Genomic DNA, 17,725 nt, shown 5'->3' with positions numbered 1-17,725 from the left:
CAGACATAACACTGAGTAATCAATGAACACATCATTTCACTCCACCCTACCTTCTATGTTGCATACCAACCCAAAGCGCTCTTGAAGAACTATAAACCTGACCAGTTCTAATACCATTTCACCGTGTGATACAAATTAATGTAGTGTCACTGAATTTGATGTCGCAACTGTCCTAAATTATACATTCCGTTCGGTTTTTATAACTGAGCCTTCTAATTCATTCATTCACAAAACTTTATTAGTGTCCTGAAGCCCGGTCTTTTCAAACCGAGGCGGGCCGCGTCCACGTCGGCACCACCAGGCCGAGCCTTATGGCATCATCGTGGACCCTCTGGACAGCCCGTAGCTGATCTTGATATGAAGAGCTTGTTATCAACTTGTGCCAGTAAAGCCATTTTTCTTCGGGGTCGGCGAGAGTCGCGGGACAGCCCGCCAGCATGTGTCTGATATCAATGATGCCATCGCACACGTTACATTCTTTCCTAATTTCTCTTTCGGGGTGAATTTTATTTATGAAATACGGAGTGGGGTACGTCCCGGTTTGCAGTAAACGTAGCGTCACTGCCTGAGCCCTGTTAAATTTTACGTGTGGCAGAGGGAATTGCCTACGCCCCAAGTAGTAATATTTAGTGATGTCGCTGTAAGTTAGTAACTGATCTTTATGCTCCCCGGAATGGTAGTGGGCGTCGGTTCGGTTCTGACCGGCACGGCAAGCAAGTCCTCGTGCCAGGTCGTTCGTCACCTCGTTGAGGTTGGGCCGAGTCTCGTCCACTTGTCCCATATGTGCAGGAAACCATCGGATTTCAGTTTTGATAGTTTCGACCTTGTCGCTAATTTTAGCCGCAGTCCCAGCTACATAGCCTTTGTCAAAGCTCTTAATGGCTGCTTTGGAATCGCTATAGATGAAAGACCATTTACGGTTCCTGATGGCTAGAGCAATCGTGGCTTGCTCCGCCACCGTGAAATCCTTAGTGAAGATGGTGATGGCGTCCCGTACCTCGCCCCGGCTGTCGACCACCACGGCGGTGTAGGCCTCTTTGCCTTTGACCCAGGCAGCATCTACAAGGGCCGCCTGTTGTCCTAGCTGTTCAATTTCTTTCAACAAAGCTTTCTAACAACAACAACAAACCTTCTAATGACTTTCCAGAGTTTTCACATTATGAGCTTCCACCAATGAATCACATTGAATTCAAACCAAGTGGCATTGCCAAGGTGATCGACTCCCTAAAATATTCGTCTGCTATGGGTGTAGATGGCATTAACTCAAAAGCGCTTAAAAACACATGAAAAACATCACAAGCTTATCTTGTCACTCATATTTGAACAGTCTATTGATGCATTCCTTTCGCCTAGCACTTCGGGAAGATCGTTCCATTCTTCAAGAAAGGTGGCCGTTCCTGCCCAGGCAGCTATCGCCCCATTTCTATTACTGGTACATGTTCGGAAATCATGCAGCACATAGTACACGCTTCAGTTCCCAGGTTGTTGTGGTCTGTTAAATTTCTCCATCCTAATCAGCACTGCTTCTGGAAAGGACACTCCTGCAAAACACAGCTTGCACTATTCCTACATGGTTTAATGATTTACACTTGAATCTTGATATTAACATTCCTCTTGATGCCCTTTTCCTCGATCTTGAAAAAGCCTTCACCAAATGCCTCACTACCGCCTTTTGCTTAAACTCTGATGACTCAATTTGCATTCATCTGTTTTTTGCCTGGATCCATTCATTCTTAAACGACCACCAACAATTTGTTACAGCTAAGTCATATTCATCGTCCCTTTCTGCTGAAGTGTCAGTTGTCCCTCAAGACCGTCTTAGATCCACTTCTCTTCTTTAACATATATTAATGATTTCTCACATAGTTCAGATCAGGTTCTTCGCCAATGACTGTGTTGTATCTCGCCCAGTAACCAGTGCATCTGATGTTCTTTCCTTACAAAACGACCTGCTTTTATTACAACTATGGTGCGAAAAATGGCTAGGGTTTCTTAATGCTAACAAGACCTCATTATTATCGTTTCACTGCCACCACAATTTTTCTGCCTTTACCTATTATATATACAATTGCCCTGTAGCCCCTGTTCACTCATTTAAATATCTTGGGCTTCACCTTTCCCCCAATCTAACATGGACTCGTCACATCAGTAAAATGACAAAATCCACTAATAAGTACTAGGATTCCTTTTCCGTGACCTCATGCTTGCACCCCCTCCAGTTAAACTCTTTGCTTACAAGACTTTCAAATTACCCAAATTAGTATACAGTCATTCTTTGATCGACCCCCCACCAAGCCAACTAGAACAGATTCAAAACCATGCCACTAGATTCATTCTCAGCAATTCCTATCATGTTAGCATCTTGACCTAGGAAACACAACTTAAAACAATTGCCTCTTGCCGCAGGATTGCACGCATATGTCCATAACACGAATTATTTCATGCCCCACCAGCCGAAAACAACCCCATCCGTCCAACGCATTGTGCTTTGCGCCACAACCACCCGACTGCTGTTTACCCTGAACAATCATACAACCACTTTTCAGCAGCCCTTCTCTTTGTGTACTGCCAAAAAAAAAACTGGAATGATCTTCGAGCCCAAATTGCTGTGCCGACCGACCACCCTCTCTTCAAAGACTCTATCATTATTGACGGTACCAAATTATGTATCAGGTTCACTGCCAATACCCACCCCTCATGTAATGCCCTCGGGCCTTTGAGGTATGAATAAAATAAAAACAACAAAATTTTTAGCACTCAAAGTTTGATAAGGCGGTTTTCATAAAGATGCGCTAAAGACGAAGACGAAAGGAAAACATTCAACAGGACAGGTGCTGAACTTCCAACTGGTGTTTATTTCAAATGATCATCTATTTATGCACTGTGCATCAGGTACACCCGGCCACAAAAGTTTATGGACCACAGGATCTCAACAAACGCTCAATTCCCGACCAGCATGTAGCAATAGCCAGTAAAATTGTATGCGGCAATGGTGTTAGCATATTCTAGTCGAGGTTCTAGATGCAAATACCAGGCTGTGTTGTGAGGTTACGGAGGTATTCAGCTCTTTGTCAGATTTCATAGCCCATAATATTTTGTGGCCGGGTGTACATCAAGCACACATCATCAGACAAGAGATTGTATAGTCGATCAGTTCATGTTCCTAGATACCTCAAAAGAAATTTCACTACTTTTTCCTGCAACGCCAAAGTTGGACGGCTGACGCACTTGTCATCTGCCTTCCTTATAATATACGCTTCAACTATTCCGCGTTCTGTTCTTGTTCTTTTTCTTTCCTCAAGAAAGCTCTGTTGCCAAACGTGGGTGTGCATGTGCACATTTTGCAGTGTTCAGCCAAAAGACTACCGTATCCTTTTCTAACGTCATTATTGTACTGTCTAGCCCTGTCATTGAAGCACTGGCCAGTTTGTCCTATCAAACACGTCCACAATCTAAGTGTATCCGATATGCAACATCTGAAGTACATTTGGTGTAATTGGTCCGGCGATTGTGGACGTGTTTATATAGGACAAACTGGCCAGTGCTTCAACAACAGAGCTAGACAGCACAATAATGACGTTAGAAAAGGATACAGTAGTCATTTGACTGAACACTGCAAAAAGTGCACATACACACCCACGTTTAGTGACACAACTTTATTGAGGAAAAGCAAAACAAAAACAGAACACGAAATAGTTGAAGCGTATTTTATAAGGAAGGCAGGTGACAATTGCGTCAGCTGTACGTATTTGGCATTGCAGGAAAAAGAAGTGACATTTCTTTTAAGGTATCTAGGAACGTATGTATGAACTGTTTCACTTATACAATCTTTGGTATGACGATGCATACATGATGTACCTGATGCCCAGCGCATAAATTGATGAACGTTTGAAATAAACTCCAGTTGGAAGTATAGTGTCTGTCCTGTCGTACGTGTTCTGCTCGTCTTTGTCTTTAGTGGGTTTTTATGAAAATTGTCAAGACGAACCAACTTGCCTAAACCAAGGTATTGTTGGTAATGCACTTTTTCTGAGGTGAGGTAAAATTTGGTGGAGCTGCTGGGTTTCTCTTCTACATCTTGGAACTCCGCAGCCGAACGCTACCACCAGCTGTTGCAATGGATGAACCAGGACCGTCCCAGGCTGCTGCTCCCGTGCCCCCCACCATCGTCTGTTCTGGCGTGATCCGGCAGCGCGATCCGGCTATATTTAGCGGCACCGACGACCACGACGTGGAAGACTGGCTCGCCGAATATGACCGTGTAAGCGCCTATAATAAGTGGGACGACCGCGCCAAGCTCACAAATGTCATCTTTTACTTGATTGACGTGGCAAACCTATGGTTCCGCAATCATGAAGCCGATTTTACCACCTGGTCGGCTTTCACGGCGACTTTGGCAGAGGTCTTCGGCTGTCCCGCCGTTCGCCGGCTTCGCGCTGAGCAGCGCTTGCGTGGTCGAGCTCAACGCCAGGACGAGACCTTCACCAGTTATATTGAAGACGACCTCTCGCTATGCAAGCGCGTAAACTCATCTATGGACGAAGCTGACAAGATCAAGCACGTCATGAAAGGTATCGACGACCATGCCTTCCAGATGCTCGTCGCGAAGAGTCCGCGGACGATTGCCGAAGTCATACAGCTATGTCAGCAGTACGACGAGCTGCGCAAGCAGCGTGCATCAACACGCGCGGCTCAGCAGGACACCACAGATCTATCTCCGCTGGATTTCGGCCGCGACGCTGCCGACATCTCTGCTTTAATGCCGGAGATAAAGCAGTTTATCCGTCAGGAAGTTGCCCGCCAACTCTCTCTGGCGAACAGCACACCCGAGCCATCGACAACCTTGGCTCCTTCACTTCGCCACGTCATTCACACCCAAGTGCCGCGGCGCTGCCATCTGCCCCTCCTCCTCAGCCTGCAGCTGGGCCGCTAACGTACGCTGACGTCGTCGCCCGGCCTTACGCTCCTCCGGCTCCTGATGTCTACCGGGCCACTGGCACATTCCATGTGCCGCCGCCGCCACCTTCACGCCCGATGGTCGTCCCTTACTCGGCCGCTGGAGCCCCTGTCGTCAACCCGTGGCGTACATCTGACAACCGGCCAATATGCTATTTCTGCCATTTTCCGGGCCACGTAGCATGATTTTGCCGCCGTCGCAGCCCCCATCTGGCCTTCCTCCGGACTCGTCTTACAGGTGAACACCCCTGTTGCAGATAATACAGTTCCGTGAATTGCATCTAATGGTACATCTAAAGTGGACAAAATTGATTTGTTACACATGAATCTAAAAAAATTTAGTGATGTGGAAATACAGCTTTTGCAGAACCCTTGTAAACAATGTAACAAATCCATGTAAGATATAAAATGACGTATCGAATTTGTCCACTTTCAATGATCTAATGGATTCCGTTTACAGAAACGTGATATCTGTTTATTATGCAAAGCTATGAATCTGTAAACTTCATGCTTCTATTTTTTTCAAACTTTCAAATTTTTGAAGATCTTTTTAACAAAATTCAGTACCTAAATCGAAATTCCGCTTGCAACAGTCACTAGAATTTAACTATCTCTCTCAAATGCAACAGATTTCATTAAAATCGGTTCAGGGGTTATCTCAGATAAAAAATTTTGCGTTTTACATGTATTTGAATAGGCCGCGTCGGAGTTGGGCCTGAGCTAAATGTTCCTCTTAAGTTTTTTTGTTACCCTCCAAATTTCAGCCACATAGGTTTATAGTGGTAGAACGCACAATTTGTATTGCACTTTCCTTCAAGGATATCAAAAAAATGAATATGGAAAATCGCCAACTTGCTCTACCTTCTACCTTAGCCCACAATGAAGACGCGGGCAACTTGAGGACAATCTCTGTTGAAAACCAAGAAAAAAAGACCATAACGTGCAATACACAGGTGACGGAACTTATTTTCTGAGCTGCAGACTGTAATGTGTCCAGCACCTGCACTTCTGACCTCCCGAAGCAGACTCCCCTTAAAAAATAAACTGTTAAGATGAATTCTCTTATAAAGAGAACACCTTACAGACGTTGGTTTAGTTTCACATAAATTCAGTGAAGTCCTGTCCCGCTAACCTTTTGATAAACTGAGCAGGTTCCCAAGGCCCTTTGTGTACGTCTTACTGGAAGTATACCAATACTGAATATTTCAAGCACTTGTCGGAGGAAAGGGAATGCAATAGGACAAAAGCAATGTTACAATAATCAACTTGTGCTCCAATGTACCAAAGTGAGGGAGCTCACTAATTCAGCTATGCACTGTAACAGGGTAATTGCTTGGGTTGGTAGGTGCAACATTGTTTCACCAAGGAAATAGCATCACTTTGTGCACAATTCACAAGGAAGAAAAGAAAGCGCTCATCATGTCACCTTCCTTGTGAACTGCGTGCAAAGTAACACTATTTCCTTGATGAAAGAACAGCTATACACCAATCTGTAGCCTACATGCAGTACAAATCACTATTGCTGTGCATAAAGTCATGACTTCGATTTCCATATACCATGGCCATATACCAATTATGAGAAATTAGAAATGTTTGTGTACTTGAATTTCGGTGCGCACTAAAGAATCGCAGGTGGCTGAACTTAGTCTAGAGTTCCATGCTACAGTGTCCCTCACTGTCTGCATTAAACCCCATCATTTCATTAAATGTAACAAGCACTACAGTTGGGTATTGCAAGATCTCTGATGAAACAACATGCAAGAAAAAATTATAAGGCTGCAGTACAGCCTTTGAGCACAGCTGCTCGGGGATCAAACTGCGCAAGAGCGTACTTTCCAAAGATGGTATACTTGAGGTCTAGGTGTGGCTGCTTGGCGTATGTGATGAAAAACTGCGACGCATTCGTATTGGGCCCATTGTTTGCCATGGACACAACTCCTCGTACAGAGTGCTAGAAAAAAAAAAAACACACACACACAACAGGTCAGCCGATCACGTCCGTGGGTGCAAAACTGCAAGCAACACATTCAGTAATCCTCCAGCAGTGCAGATAACTTACAGTTCTGCAATACATCGAGCAGTTCACGAGCCAGTTAACAGCACAGGTTTGATGAGCAAGAGGACAGAAAAAAAAGAACCAACTGAGAAATATGGCTCTCATCTTTCCTATCTTGCTAAAGTGGCCACTGTACTAGCTTGGCAAAAAAAGTCCCAGACTCCAACTCACTGATTCCCTTATAACTGACTGATTGATTTGTGGGGTGTAATCTCTCAAAGCAATACTGGCACTATGAGAAATGCCATAATGGAAGGCTCCAAGTTCATTTTGATCTTCTGGGATTGCGCACCTAAAGAATGAGCACTTATGCATTTCGCACCACAGAAATGCAACCACTGCAGCTGTGAATCAAACTCATGACCATGTGCTTAATAGCAGCACACTATAGTCCCCATGGTGGGTGCACTGGGCACCTACAATAATTACTGTAAACAGCGCTTATGTCCAAGACTCTTTCAAAAAAGCTTTCTACATGCTTCTCCTGTCATTTGCCAGATATCGTTTCTAAAATACATTATGTTCAATATAACTTTTCACTATGGCCAAGCAACATTCCTTCATTGTATCCCATGCACAGTCCTGGCTTTATGCAAGCATACACAAAACAATTTTCCTAAAGCTATTGGATCATTCCACTAGGGTGTCCTGGACGCGTTGCAAAACAATGTCAGATTTTCTTTCTTTAAATCATGGCACCTTAGTGCACTGGACAGAGCCTTCTCCCAAAACGTTTTAGGCAAAAGACGTTATCTTGTCACACAAAGATGATTCCAAGTCTGCTGATGTACATAAAACATTGTGTCACAAGAAAGTTAAAAAAGTTACTTTTGTGTCTAGCATTAACAATTTTGCCTGCAAAACTGTGAAGATGCTGGAGACTGTTGAACACTTGCTCCTATGGTGCAGCCTGTTAACGACACCGTGGGAGGAACATGTGAGCTGCTATTACACGCACAACCTACTAGCTGACAGTGCCACGGCACTGCTATCAACAGGCAGTGCCTGGCGTACGCAGGGGAAGTGTCTCGCAAAACTCTTTGTGGCTTTCTAGAGCAGTCAGGATTTGCACCCCACCTGCTCTACAAGCACATTACATAGCAATGGCATATGAGGCAGTATTACAGACACTCAGTAAAGTGACACTGCAAGCGAATTATGGTTGATGAACTACTTTGATGGAGCAGTCTGTATATAATTGCATATAGCCTTTATCCTACGTACTATTCCCCCCTCTCTTCTCCACTCCCCCCCTCCAATTCCTTTACTCCGATACCCCATTCCCATCTGCTGGAAGCTGTTCAGGTACAGCCATTTACTGCTAGACAGTCACAGTGCAGCCAGCAGTTATTTCCTTTTACTACAAATCTATTATAAATACCAAGCAAATACTATATTCATCAATGTGTGGAAGTGCTTACTGGTAATGTTGTCAGTGAAATACTTCTAAATGTCCCCAATTTCGATAACAATGTGCTGTGTATGAACCACAAAAGCATGACAAAACCAGCAAGAAAATTTGGCCTATTTCCTAGCTCACAGTTGCTGCTCACAATAAGAACAAAGGAGTTTGCAGCATCATCTACTATTAGCACACTCTAATCACACAGCAAGCAAGCATAGTGCCACATGTGAAGAAGTCACTTGACATCATCATGTCACCACACTCGTCAATATAGCTTGCACTTGGTACACTGTCTGCTGTGGAAAGAATTGTTGACACCATTCATTCTATGGCTACTGCAAATACATTTCGGAAGTTAAAACCAAATCTTATATAAATGCATACCGGGAGGAAAAAAACAAGGGATACGCACACCGTACCGACAGCATTTTTAGCACACTGAAACTTTGCAGTGCCAAAAACATGGATGCAAGAAACAAGTTAGAGGACAAGCACTGGGCATGTCCCGTAAGCTGTCTCATTAAGTTCGGGTTTTTCCAACAGCAAAACTTTACCACGCTGCCACACAAGCTGGCCAAACTTTTGCATTAGTATCAACGCTCCGGTGGACATTCGCTATGACTACACCTAAACCACAGCAACAGCTTGAGTGCCTTCATGTTGACCAAACAACGCTGAACAAAACTCAAATCAACGTTCAAATTGCTGCCTTTGCAGCACATTCCACAATGTGGCTTCTGGCTGTAGCCACAAATGCCAAGATGGGATCAACTTGGGTTAATTTAGAGTGGGAAAGCATCCTGATGGAGGCAGGACTAAAAGAATATGTGTGCATTCAGATTTCCTTTGAACACCAGATAGGTCCAAATTAATCTAGAGCCCTTCACATGTCTTGACAACCGAAGTGTAGCTTTGGGATGTAAAACTCCCCTAGTTATTATTGGCATATTATTTTCATTTAAACCACTGCAGTTACTTTTTCCCATCTTCAGGTCATCCCAGCAAGCAACAGTTTCTCACATTTTCATGCTGCAAAGGATTTTCAGTCCTGCACTAAAAAATGCCCTTTGAAATACAAGCACCTTCCGTTACCTTGATAAGTCATATGGTCATGTTGAAAAGTCCCCAAAAGTGACTGCAAGCTTCTTCTGACCTGCCATGATTGATCTGTTAGCCATAGAATTACTGCTGCTGAACATGAGGTTGCAGGTTTGTTTCCTGTCATCATCATCAGCAGCAGCACCAGCCAATTTTTATGTCCACTGCATGACAAAGGCCTCTCCCTGCAATCTCCAATTACCCTTGTCCTGTGCCAACTGATTCCAACTTGTACCTGCGAATTTACTAATTTCATCACCCTACCCAGTCTTCTGCCGTCCTTGACTGCGCTTCCCTTTTCTTGGCACCCATGCTGTACCTCTAATGGTCCACCAATTATCTACCCTACGCATTAAATGGCCTGCCCAGCTCCTTTTTGTCTGTTAATATCAGTTAGAATAATTGGCTATTCCCATTTGCTCTCTGATCCTCGCTGCTCCCTTCCAGTCTCTTAACATTACGCCTAACATTCTTCATTCCATCGCTCTTTGCACAGTCTTTAACTTGTTCTCGAGCTTCTTTGTCAACCTCCAAGTTTCTGCCCCACTTGTTAGCACCGGTAGGATGCATTCATTGTACAGGGCCTCATTTCGACAGAAGCAGAATACAAAAGTGCCAGTATACCAGCTGCACATTAGAGCAGTACTGCCACACATTTGCAGGGTTGTAGAAGCTCTACCATACACTTCTCACACATAAAGGGATCACATTTATCAAGCAAGAATGTTTAAAAAACATCAGATATTACAATTTCATACTAAACCTCTAGATGCCAGACTTGGCGTCAATGACATTAAATTATTACTGTGATGCCACAAGACAGAGAAAAATTTGTTAGAGCTAAATTTGCTGGCTTTGTGCAGCACTAAGGCTAGGCATGATGGTGTTGGTCATAAAAGAACATTAATGTAAGTACTGGAAGTGCTTCTTTTGGCTGTGCTTGCTTGTGACAGCTGCAGCAATCCTAGGAGCAGAGCAATTGTGATGTCAAGACACATCCACCGCCTGGGTGGATGTGTCTTGCATTCAATAAACCAAAGCCAGTTCAAAGAAACAAGCATTTTAGTGAATTTTTTATTGCACTCTGGCACTTGCCAGTGCTTTTTTTTTTCCTTTTAGGCTTATAGAATTCAGACGTTCATTTAACAAAACAACAAAAAATGATAAAAAATCTCACATCAGTACTCCTCTAAGGGAGACAAGGCACTTTAAGTTACCCTTTTAATTTTTAAGAACAATTTGGATGAAATTTGTACAGTTAATGTATGTTTACTTAGCCATAAGAAATGCCCACCTTGATATTTTTCTATTATCAAGGTAGGCATTTTTTAAGACTAAGTTCGACAAGCTATAACTTCACTTCAAAATGGCCCAAAACAATTATTTTAACTTACTACAGACTGGACAATCAGAATTGATTCTGTGTGCTTATGTTGCTGTGCAAGTTGCTGTTAATTAGCAAATTAGGCCCTATACAAAGAACATCCTGTTTTGGATATAAGAAATATTTTATCATAAGAAACAAAAATGGATTTCTGAAATCAGCTGGTAAGAAATACATTAATTGTGCAAATTTCATTCAAATTGTTTAAGAAAAAAAAGGTAATGTAGAGTGCCTCGTTTCCTCTTAAAAAACTGCAGGTGACCCAAAGCCTTCCACTATGGCTCCTCTCACAGCCTGTGTCACTCTGGATGTCCAACCAACCACTCAATCAGTAATACAGAGCAAGTGATGCGTCTACTTGTACAAGAGTTGTGCCTTGTGGCCTGCTTGTATATACTCAAATACAGGAACTCAGCCATGACTGACCCAGTTCTCTACAAGTGGCAATCAGCACTCACTAACATGCAAGCCCAAGATTATTCCTTTGCTTGCACTTATAACTGGAGGCACACAAAGGCAGAAGCACGTGATGAAAGCAAAGCCCATGCTGTATTGCTGCCAGAAAACACAAGATAAACCATCTTTACAGTGAAAGTCAGTGCCCTTAAATATATTACACTTGAAGTGATCAACAGCAGCCAAACGAAGGAAGTCTCAGGCTGCAGCAAACGTTTCAAAATTCCCTCTGTCAAAACATAGGCTGTACATTTGAGACATGCCTTGTTCAACCACTCTTGGTTGAACCCTTGCTTTTGTTTCCTTTATTTCAAGTCTATTTTGGCCCCAACTGCAAGCAGCATGTGTACTAAAGCAGATTACTGAAATTTATGCAGTTGCCAACTATGCTTGGTATGACAACTTAGATGACAAAACTGTTGGACCCAAGTTGAAGACCACTGACAATCATTTGTTGGTTGTCTGTTTCACTCTTCCAAGGCAAAGGGCACTGTGAACGTTGTACAGCTGTGCCACACTAATTCTTTTCACTTTATCACACGCTGGAAACTTCGGGCCTTCATCACCTTACTCAAGACTTGGGATGATAGAGAGTGCACAAAACCAGAATATTTAAAAGCGCATTACACTTTCACCTTGACCGAATATAATCTACGTAAATGATTACATTTCAAGGGAAAGCAGGCAATAACTCAAAGGACAACAGTCAGAATTTAAATAATCTAGGAAGAAGAGTGAAAGCGATGGAACATCTCTCTCTCTCCTGTTGATTTCAATGAGGCATTCAATGCAGAAAACTTTAGCAATAAGCAAGTCTCGATTTTATCAGCAGTGAGCAGGTGAAGGGATCACAGCAAAAATATGGTGTCTACTCGTGCTGAGTAATAACTTGGAATGTGTGTAATTGACCTGGCTACATGAAGAAACTGTTTACAAGATTTCTGAGAACAAGAAATCCAAAGGCCTGGAAAGTCATCACTGTAAACAGGACATGGCATAAAATGCCAATCTAACTGCTAAAAAACTGCAAAATTCAATTGACCGAACAGGAAAATATAGTGAACACAAATGGCTTAGGGTTGTGACAACATACTGCAGACTGTTCCAAAGAACTAGATGAGTGAAATGGCTGCTAGAAGGCAGTCCATATTTTATCAATTGGCCAGCTCACAAAGCCAGAAAGACCCAAGTCGGGCTTCATGAGAATGCACCAGGTAGGCCACTGGTCTCCCAATTTCAACCTGCTACAAGCTATACAGCTACAATACTACGTCCGGAGGGAGGACATGAAAACGAAGGTGGGCAAAAAATATTGCACCACTAAGAACACCCAAATGCCCATGAACATGAACGGCAAAAAGGCCTGCACACATCCTAGTCACCGAGTCACTTTAATGGGTGATGAAAAGGTCACTTTATCAACAACAATCAAACTTTATTCATCTCAAGAAGAGAAAGGGGATGGTGGGAAAGATAAGCTTAACTGCAGCTTGACAAAGCCCAGTTCCCTGCGTTAGAATTCAGCAGTGAGCAGCACTGGCATATGAACAAGGCAGCTTGAAATAAATCTAGGCACCGTACGAGAGACACAAAAAAATTTGAAGAAAAAAATTGCAATACAGTAACAAAATGCACAGGTAAGAAATAGGTTCACTTAAAAAAGTACAATGCTCGATTTAGAAAAAAAAAGATGGAACAGCAATAAACTGAGGCGCTGACGAAATTACACAAATAAACTACAGAAAAAAATTGCAAATGAGAAAAAAAAATGAGCACATCAAGATAAGTCAGTCTTGAGATATAGAGCGAGCGGACGTAGTATCCGGGTTCAGTCCATTAGTAGAAAGGATGTTTAACAGAGCAGCAAGGCGGTATGAAACCGATTGCCACCAATAATTAAAATTAAAATTATGGGGTTTTACGTGCCAAAACCACTTTCTGATTATGAGGCACGCCGTAGTGGGGGACTCCGGAAATTTCGACCACCTGGGGTTCTTTGACGTGCACCTAAATCTAAGTACACGGGTGTTTCCGCATTTCGTGCCCATCGAAATGGGGCCGCCATGGCTAGGATTCGATCCCGCGACCTCGTGCTCAGCAGCCCAACACCATAGCCACTGAGCAACCACGGCGGGTTCACCCATAATTTATAGGACAAAAACGTTCCAACCAAAGGTCTGTATGTCCTGTATTAATATATGGAATAGTGCGACCGTTCAGGCTCATCTCTCTCCTACTGTTTAACATCGCCATGAAGGGCCTCTCGGACAGACTGGCCACAGTAAGAGGAACGGGTCACGCCCTCCACGCGGATGATATTACCGTGTGGTGCATGGGAGGGTCTGATGCTGCAGTTGAGAGTGCGCTCCAAGAGGCGCTCGACATCACAGAATACTTCCTACTAGACACGGGCCTGAGTCTGTCACCAACCAAGTCCGAACTTCTATTGTATAGGCCCACCTGACGGGGGGTTAGGTGCTCCACACCCTTAGATCAAGTTCCCATAGCCCTTTATACGAGGGACGGACAACAAATCCACAGAGTGGATACCATCAGGGTCCTCGGACTCTTGCTGGAATCTCGTGGGGGCAACTCACAGACTATAGCCCGCATTACCTCCAAGACGGAGAATATGCTTCAGCTTATCCTCAGTATCTCGAACCGCAGAGGGGGTTTAAGCGAGAGCAATCTCCTCAGACTCTACCATGCGTTTCTGATGAGCCACGTTAACTATGTAGCCTCCGCGTTGCGCTGGTCTAAACGGGATGAGGCCAAAATCGACGCCCTCATGCGCAAAAGCATCAAGCGCATGCTGGGTTTACCACTCCCTACCAGCACCGCGCGTCTCATGCAACTAGGCATGCACAACACCCTATTAGAGGTGATCGAGGCTCAACGAGTGGCCCAAATAATACGACTCTCATCATCACGAGCGGGGAGACGCATCCTCGAATCCGTTGGGTGAGGTCACCAGGAAATCACGGAGCACAACGTGACCCTATCACCCGTGGTCCGAGATTCGTTCAAGGTAGATCCCATGCCACGTAACGTCCACCCTCAATACAATGTAAGGCGCTGGGTAGCCAGGGCTCGTTTCCTGTTAAAAGCGGCTACGGCCACTCCGAATCTGGCATGTTTTGTTGGCGCCGCCCAGTACGAGCGCTCTGATCACTATGCCGTAGTTTCGGTTGACTCCAATGGCACTCTTATTAACTCAGCATCCGTGCGGAAGGTTTCTGCAACAGTAGCCGAGCAGGTTGCTATAGCTATAGCACTGAAGGACCCTCTAAGTCCCAATATCTTTACAGACTCCAGGTCTGCAGCCCGAGCTTTCGCCTCCGGCTCGATCTCAAAGGAGGCGGCGGCCATCCTCGGCAGCGAGGGGGCTGCTGGTTTTCATAGCATCAAATGGTTCCCGGCCTATATGGGAATCAATGTGCACTCTGAGGTTGTTAACGCCAATGAGTTGGCCCATGACTGTGCGCGAGGTCTTACACACCGCGGTGGTTCAGGTGGACTCCCGGGCGGTGACTTAGGACTGTACAGGGATTCACTTCTTACCTTCCATGAAATCTTGGCACATTATCAACTCGCTCGACGGGCCTTTCCGCTACCACACCCTAAACTTAATAGACCACAATCGTCGGTATTTCGCATGCTACAAACGAGGTCATTCCCCTCCAGGGGCCGATTCAGTCACTTTGTGCCTAATGTAGAACCCCACTGTCCAGACTGTGGGGAGGTGTACTGCTCCTTATCCCATATGTTCTGGCAATGCCCTGCGTTACGCAGCTCATCGCTAACCACTCTAACCGACTGGGAGGCAGCCCTTAAAAGTGGCGACCTCTCAGAGCAACTACGGGCTGTCCAGAGGGCCTGCGACAGGGCGGAGGACCACGATCTTCCTACCCCAACGTGGGTGCGGCCTGCGACGGCTACGGGGACTCCCTGAAAAGGGAGGTACCCTAACGCTGTTCCTCAGGACCATCAGTAAAGTTCTTTGTCTGTCTGTCCCTTTTGCAATGCTGATTTGTACATACACACCAGATAAAATGAGTAAATAAATGCAACTCACATTACTTTGTATTAAAAAAAAATATTCAGAAGTGTGTCCTTTGGAGGAAATATTTGCTACAGCAGAGGACTAATACACACGAGAACGCACTGAGATACATGAGAGGCAACAATGTACACTGCAAATGTTTTTGAGAGCTTTCCATGCCTAAGAAAATAAAGCTTCTTTTCATAGTTTTGTAGCAAGTTCCATGCCAAGATATGGTTATGGACTGATGTGGTGTGGTGTCCAAAGCACTCGCCTGAGTAACAAAGATGACAATACGGGGCCAACTGTGGAACCATTTGCCAGACTATGGTGAATGGTTCCGCAATCTAGTGTCAGCACATGAATTAACCAAACGAACACCCCCCCCCCCCTCCCCCACTACTAACCTTAGCAAAGCAATGCATGCTCGACCATGCAATAATAATCACTCGATCTCTTGCGGAAAAAGTGAGCACCTGCAAGTCTCCTCCACAGCTATTCCTTTGAATGAAACTGCAAAATCAACTTACAAATGTACCATCCCCATTGATAAGGTCAGGCTCAGCCACAACAACTGAACCTTGGGCCCTCGCAACACTGTTGTATGTGGACGACACTGTACTGGTAAAGGTAACAAGCATGGGTGAAAGTAAAGAATGCCAATGCAAGTGCTGAACGTTCAACGCTAAAAGTCTATATGCATGTCATCCTTCTCTTTCATCTCCACCTGTTTCCACTAGTACCATGCATATTCTCAACAAGGACAAAAGAGGCCAGCTTGCTGCCTGTGCTAAACAAAACCTGTGAAGTAACAAATATGGTTGACTGATCAGTACATCGAATGGCTTTACCACTGTGAGAACAGAGGGCTCCAGAGCAATCGTGACCACTTTTAATGCGCTCTTTGATGTGCAACCAAAAGTCGGCCCACAAGCGTTTCTGCACGGCACTCTCATGTGAATGCAACCACCATAGCTGGGATTTAAAGGGGCCCTGAACCACCCCTTGGGCTCGGTGAAATACCATAGTCCACAGGTAGCATACGCTGCTGTGAACATCTCAGCCAAGTTTTGCTCTCGTACATGGTGCATGGAGCTCGCAAGCAGAACGCAAAGTCGCCTTTCTCTCAAACACTCTTTTTTCAACAGAAGGCCCTGTCCTCACTCTCTTCTAGATGCACTATTTCGTCATTCCCTTAGATGGCTGCTGTTGGCTGACAGCTGACATCAAGCTGCTGTCGGCTACATGGTGCAGATACCGCGTCTGCTGCGTGGTGCCACTGTGAGTCTACTGGCTAAGCGCACTGCGAGTCGGTGAGAACCGAATTTGGCTTATGTTAAGCGCATTTGTGGCTGCTCACCACGGTGACCTCTAGAAGGCATATTGTGGGCATACTGCACTGCAACGTAGCCTTCGCAGTGCAAGGCAGTGAAGAAGGAACAGGAGCACACCGGAGGCCGTGTTTGATTGCCAATAACTGCTTCTGCTGAACACATTGAAGTACTTTTTGTGGCAAAGTATTTCTGAAACAGCCTATTTTTACTGCAAATGCCTTTCTCCACTTCGATAAAAAGTGGTTCAAGCCCCTTTTAAAGCAAGAACCTTGCGCTCCGAGGCAAAAGAACTTCTCAGCCACTGAGCCATTGCGATGGGTGACAAACTGGTTACGTTATGGACAGTAGAGGAAGAAATTAAATTGTGGGGTTTAATATTCCAAAACAGCACAGTGAGTTACGAGAGATGCCGTTGTGGAGGGTTCCGGATTAACTTTGACCACCTGAGGTTCTTCAATGTGTACCCATGGCACGGCACACAAGCGTTTTTAGATTTTGCCCCCATCGAAATGTGGCCACTGAGCACGCAAATCAAATCCGCGACCATGCGCTCACCAGCATAGCCCCTCCCCTCCCAGCATTGCCCAGTGGCGGGCAGTGGAGGAAAAATACACACCAGGGCTGCGATTTTGTAGTAATTCTATTGCTTTTTTTATACCTTTTGCTGCATTCACCGCGCTGCCATTGGTCAAAAATGACCGGGCCGCGCTCATTTTGTCTGTCAATCACACGACGTCAGGAACCCGCAAAAACCAAAAACATTGAAGTGACTTGATGCACTCATTATGCAGAGCATAAGGCATAAATTTTTCGCACGGCCAGTGGCAGGGTCATTTCCAAAGGAATAAAAAATGACTTCCCCTTTCATCGCTATGGCAGTGGCTCTTTGCTGTCGCTGACGTGGACGCGGAGAGCTAGATGACACGTTTGACATGCCGGATTACCATTCTCAACGGTATTATCGCCTCTCAAAGGAAACAGTGCGGTTGTTGTG

The 17,725-nt window shown here is 44.8% G+C and overlaps 1 protein-coding gene across 2 annotated transcripts in view; it reads right to left on the bottom strand.

Moving 5' to 3' along the window:
- Window positions 1-17,725, bottom strand: part of LOC135908442 (peptidyl-prolyl cis-trans isomerase-like 3) — a 71,257-nt gene that overhangs the window by 9,874 nt on the left and 43,658 nt on the right. For both annotated transcript variants that reach the window (XM_065440215.1, XM_065440214.1), the window contains one exon: window positions 6,789-6,907. In XM_065440215.1, the coding sequence (XP_065296287.1) occupies window positions 6,789-6,907 (119 nt within the window). The remainder of the gene's footprint in view (window positions 1-6,788; window positions 6,908-17,725) is intronic.

This window comes from Dermacentor albipictus, unplaced genomic scaffold (genome assembly GCF_038994185.2).
Source record: "Dermacentor albipictus isolate Rhodes 1998 colony unplaced genomic scaffold, USDA_Dalb.pri_finalv2 scaffold_30, whole genome shotgun sequence".
Lineage (NCBI taxonomy): Eukaryota > Metazoa > Arthropoda > Arachnida > Ixodida > Ixodidae > Dermacentor > Dermacentor albipictus.
Note: the sequence above shows the minus strand (reverse complement) of the source record. Positions and strands in the feature narration are given on the sequence as shown.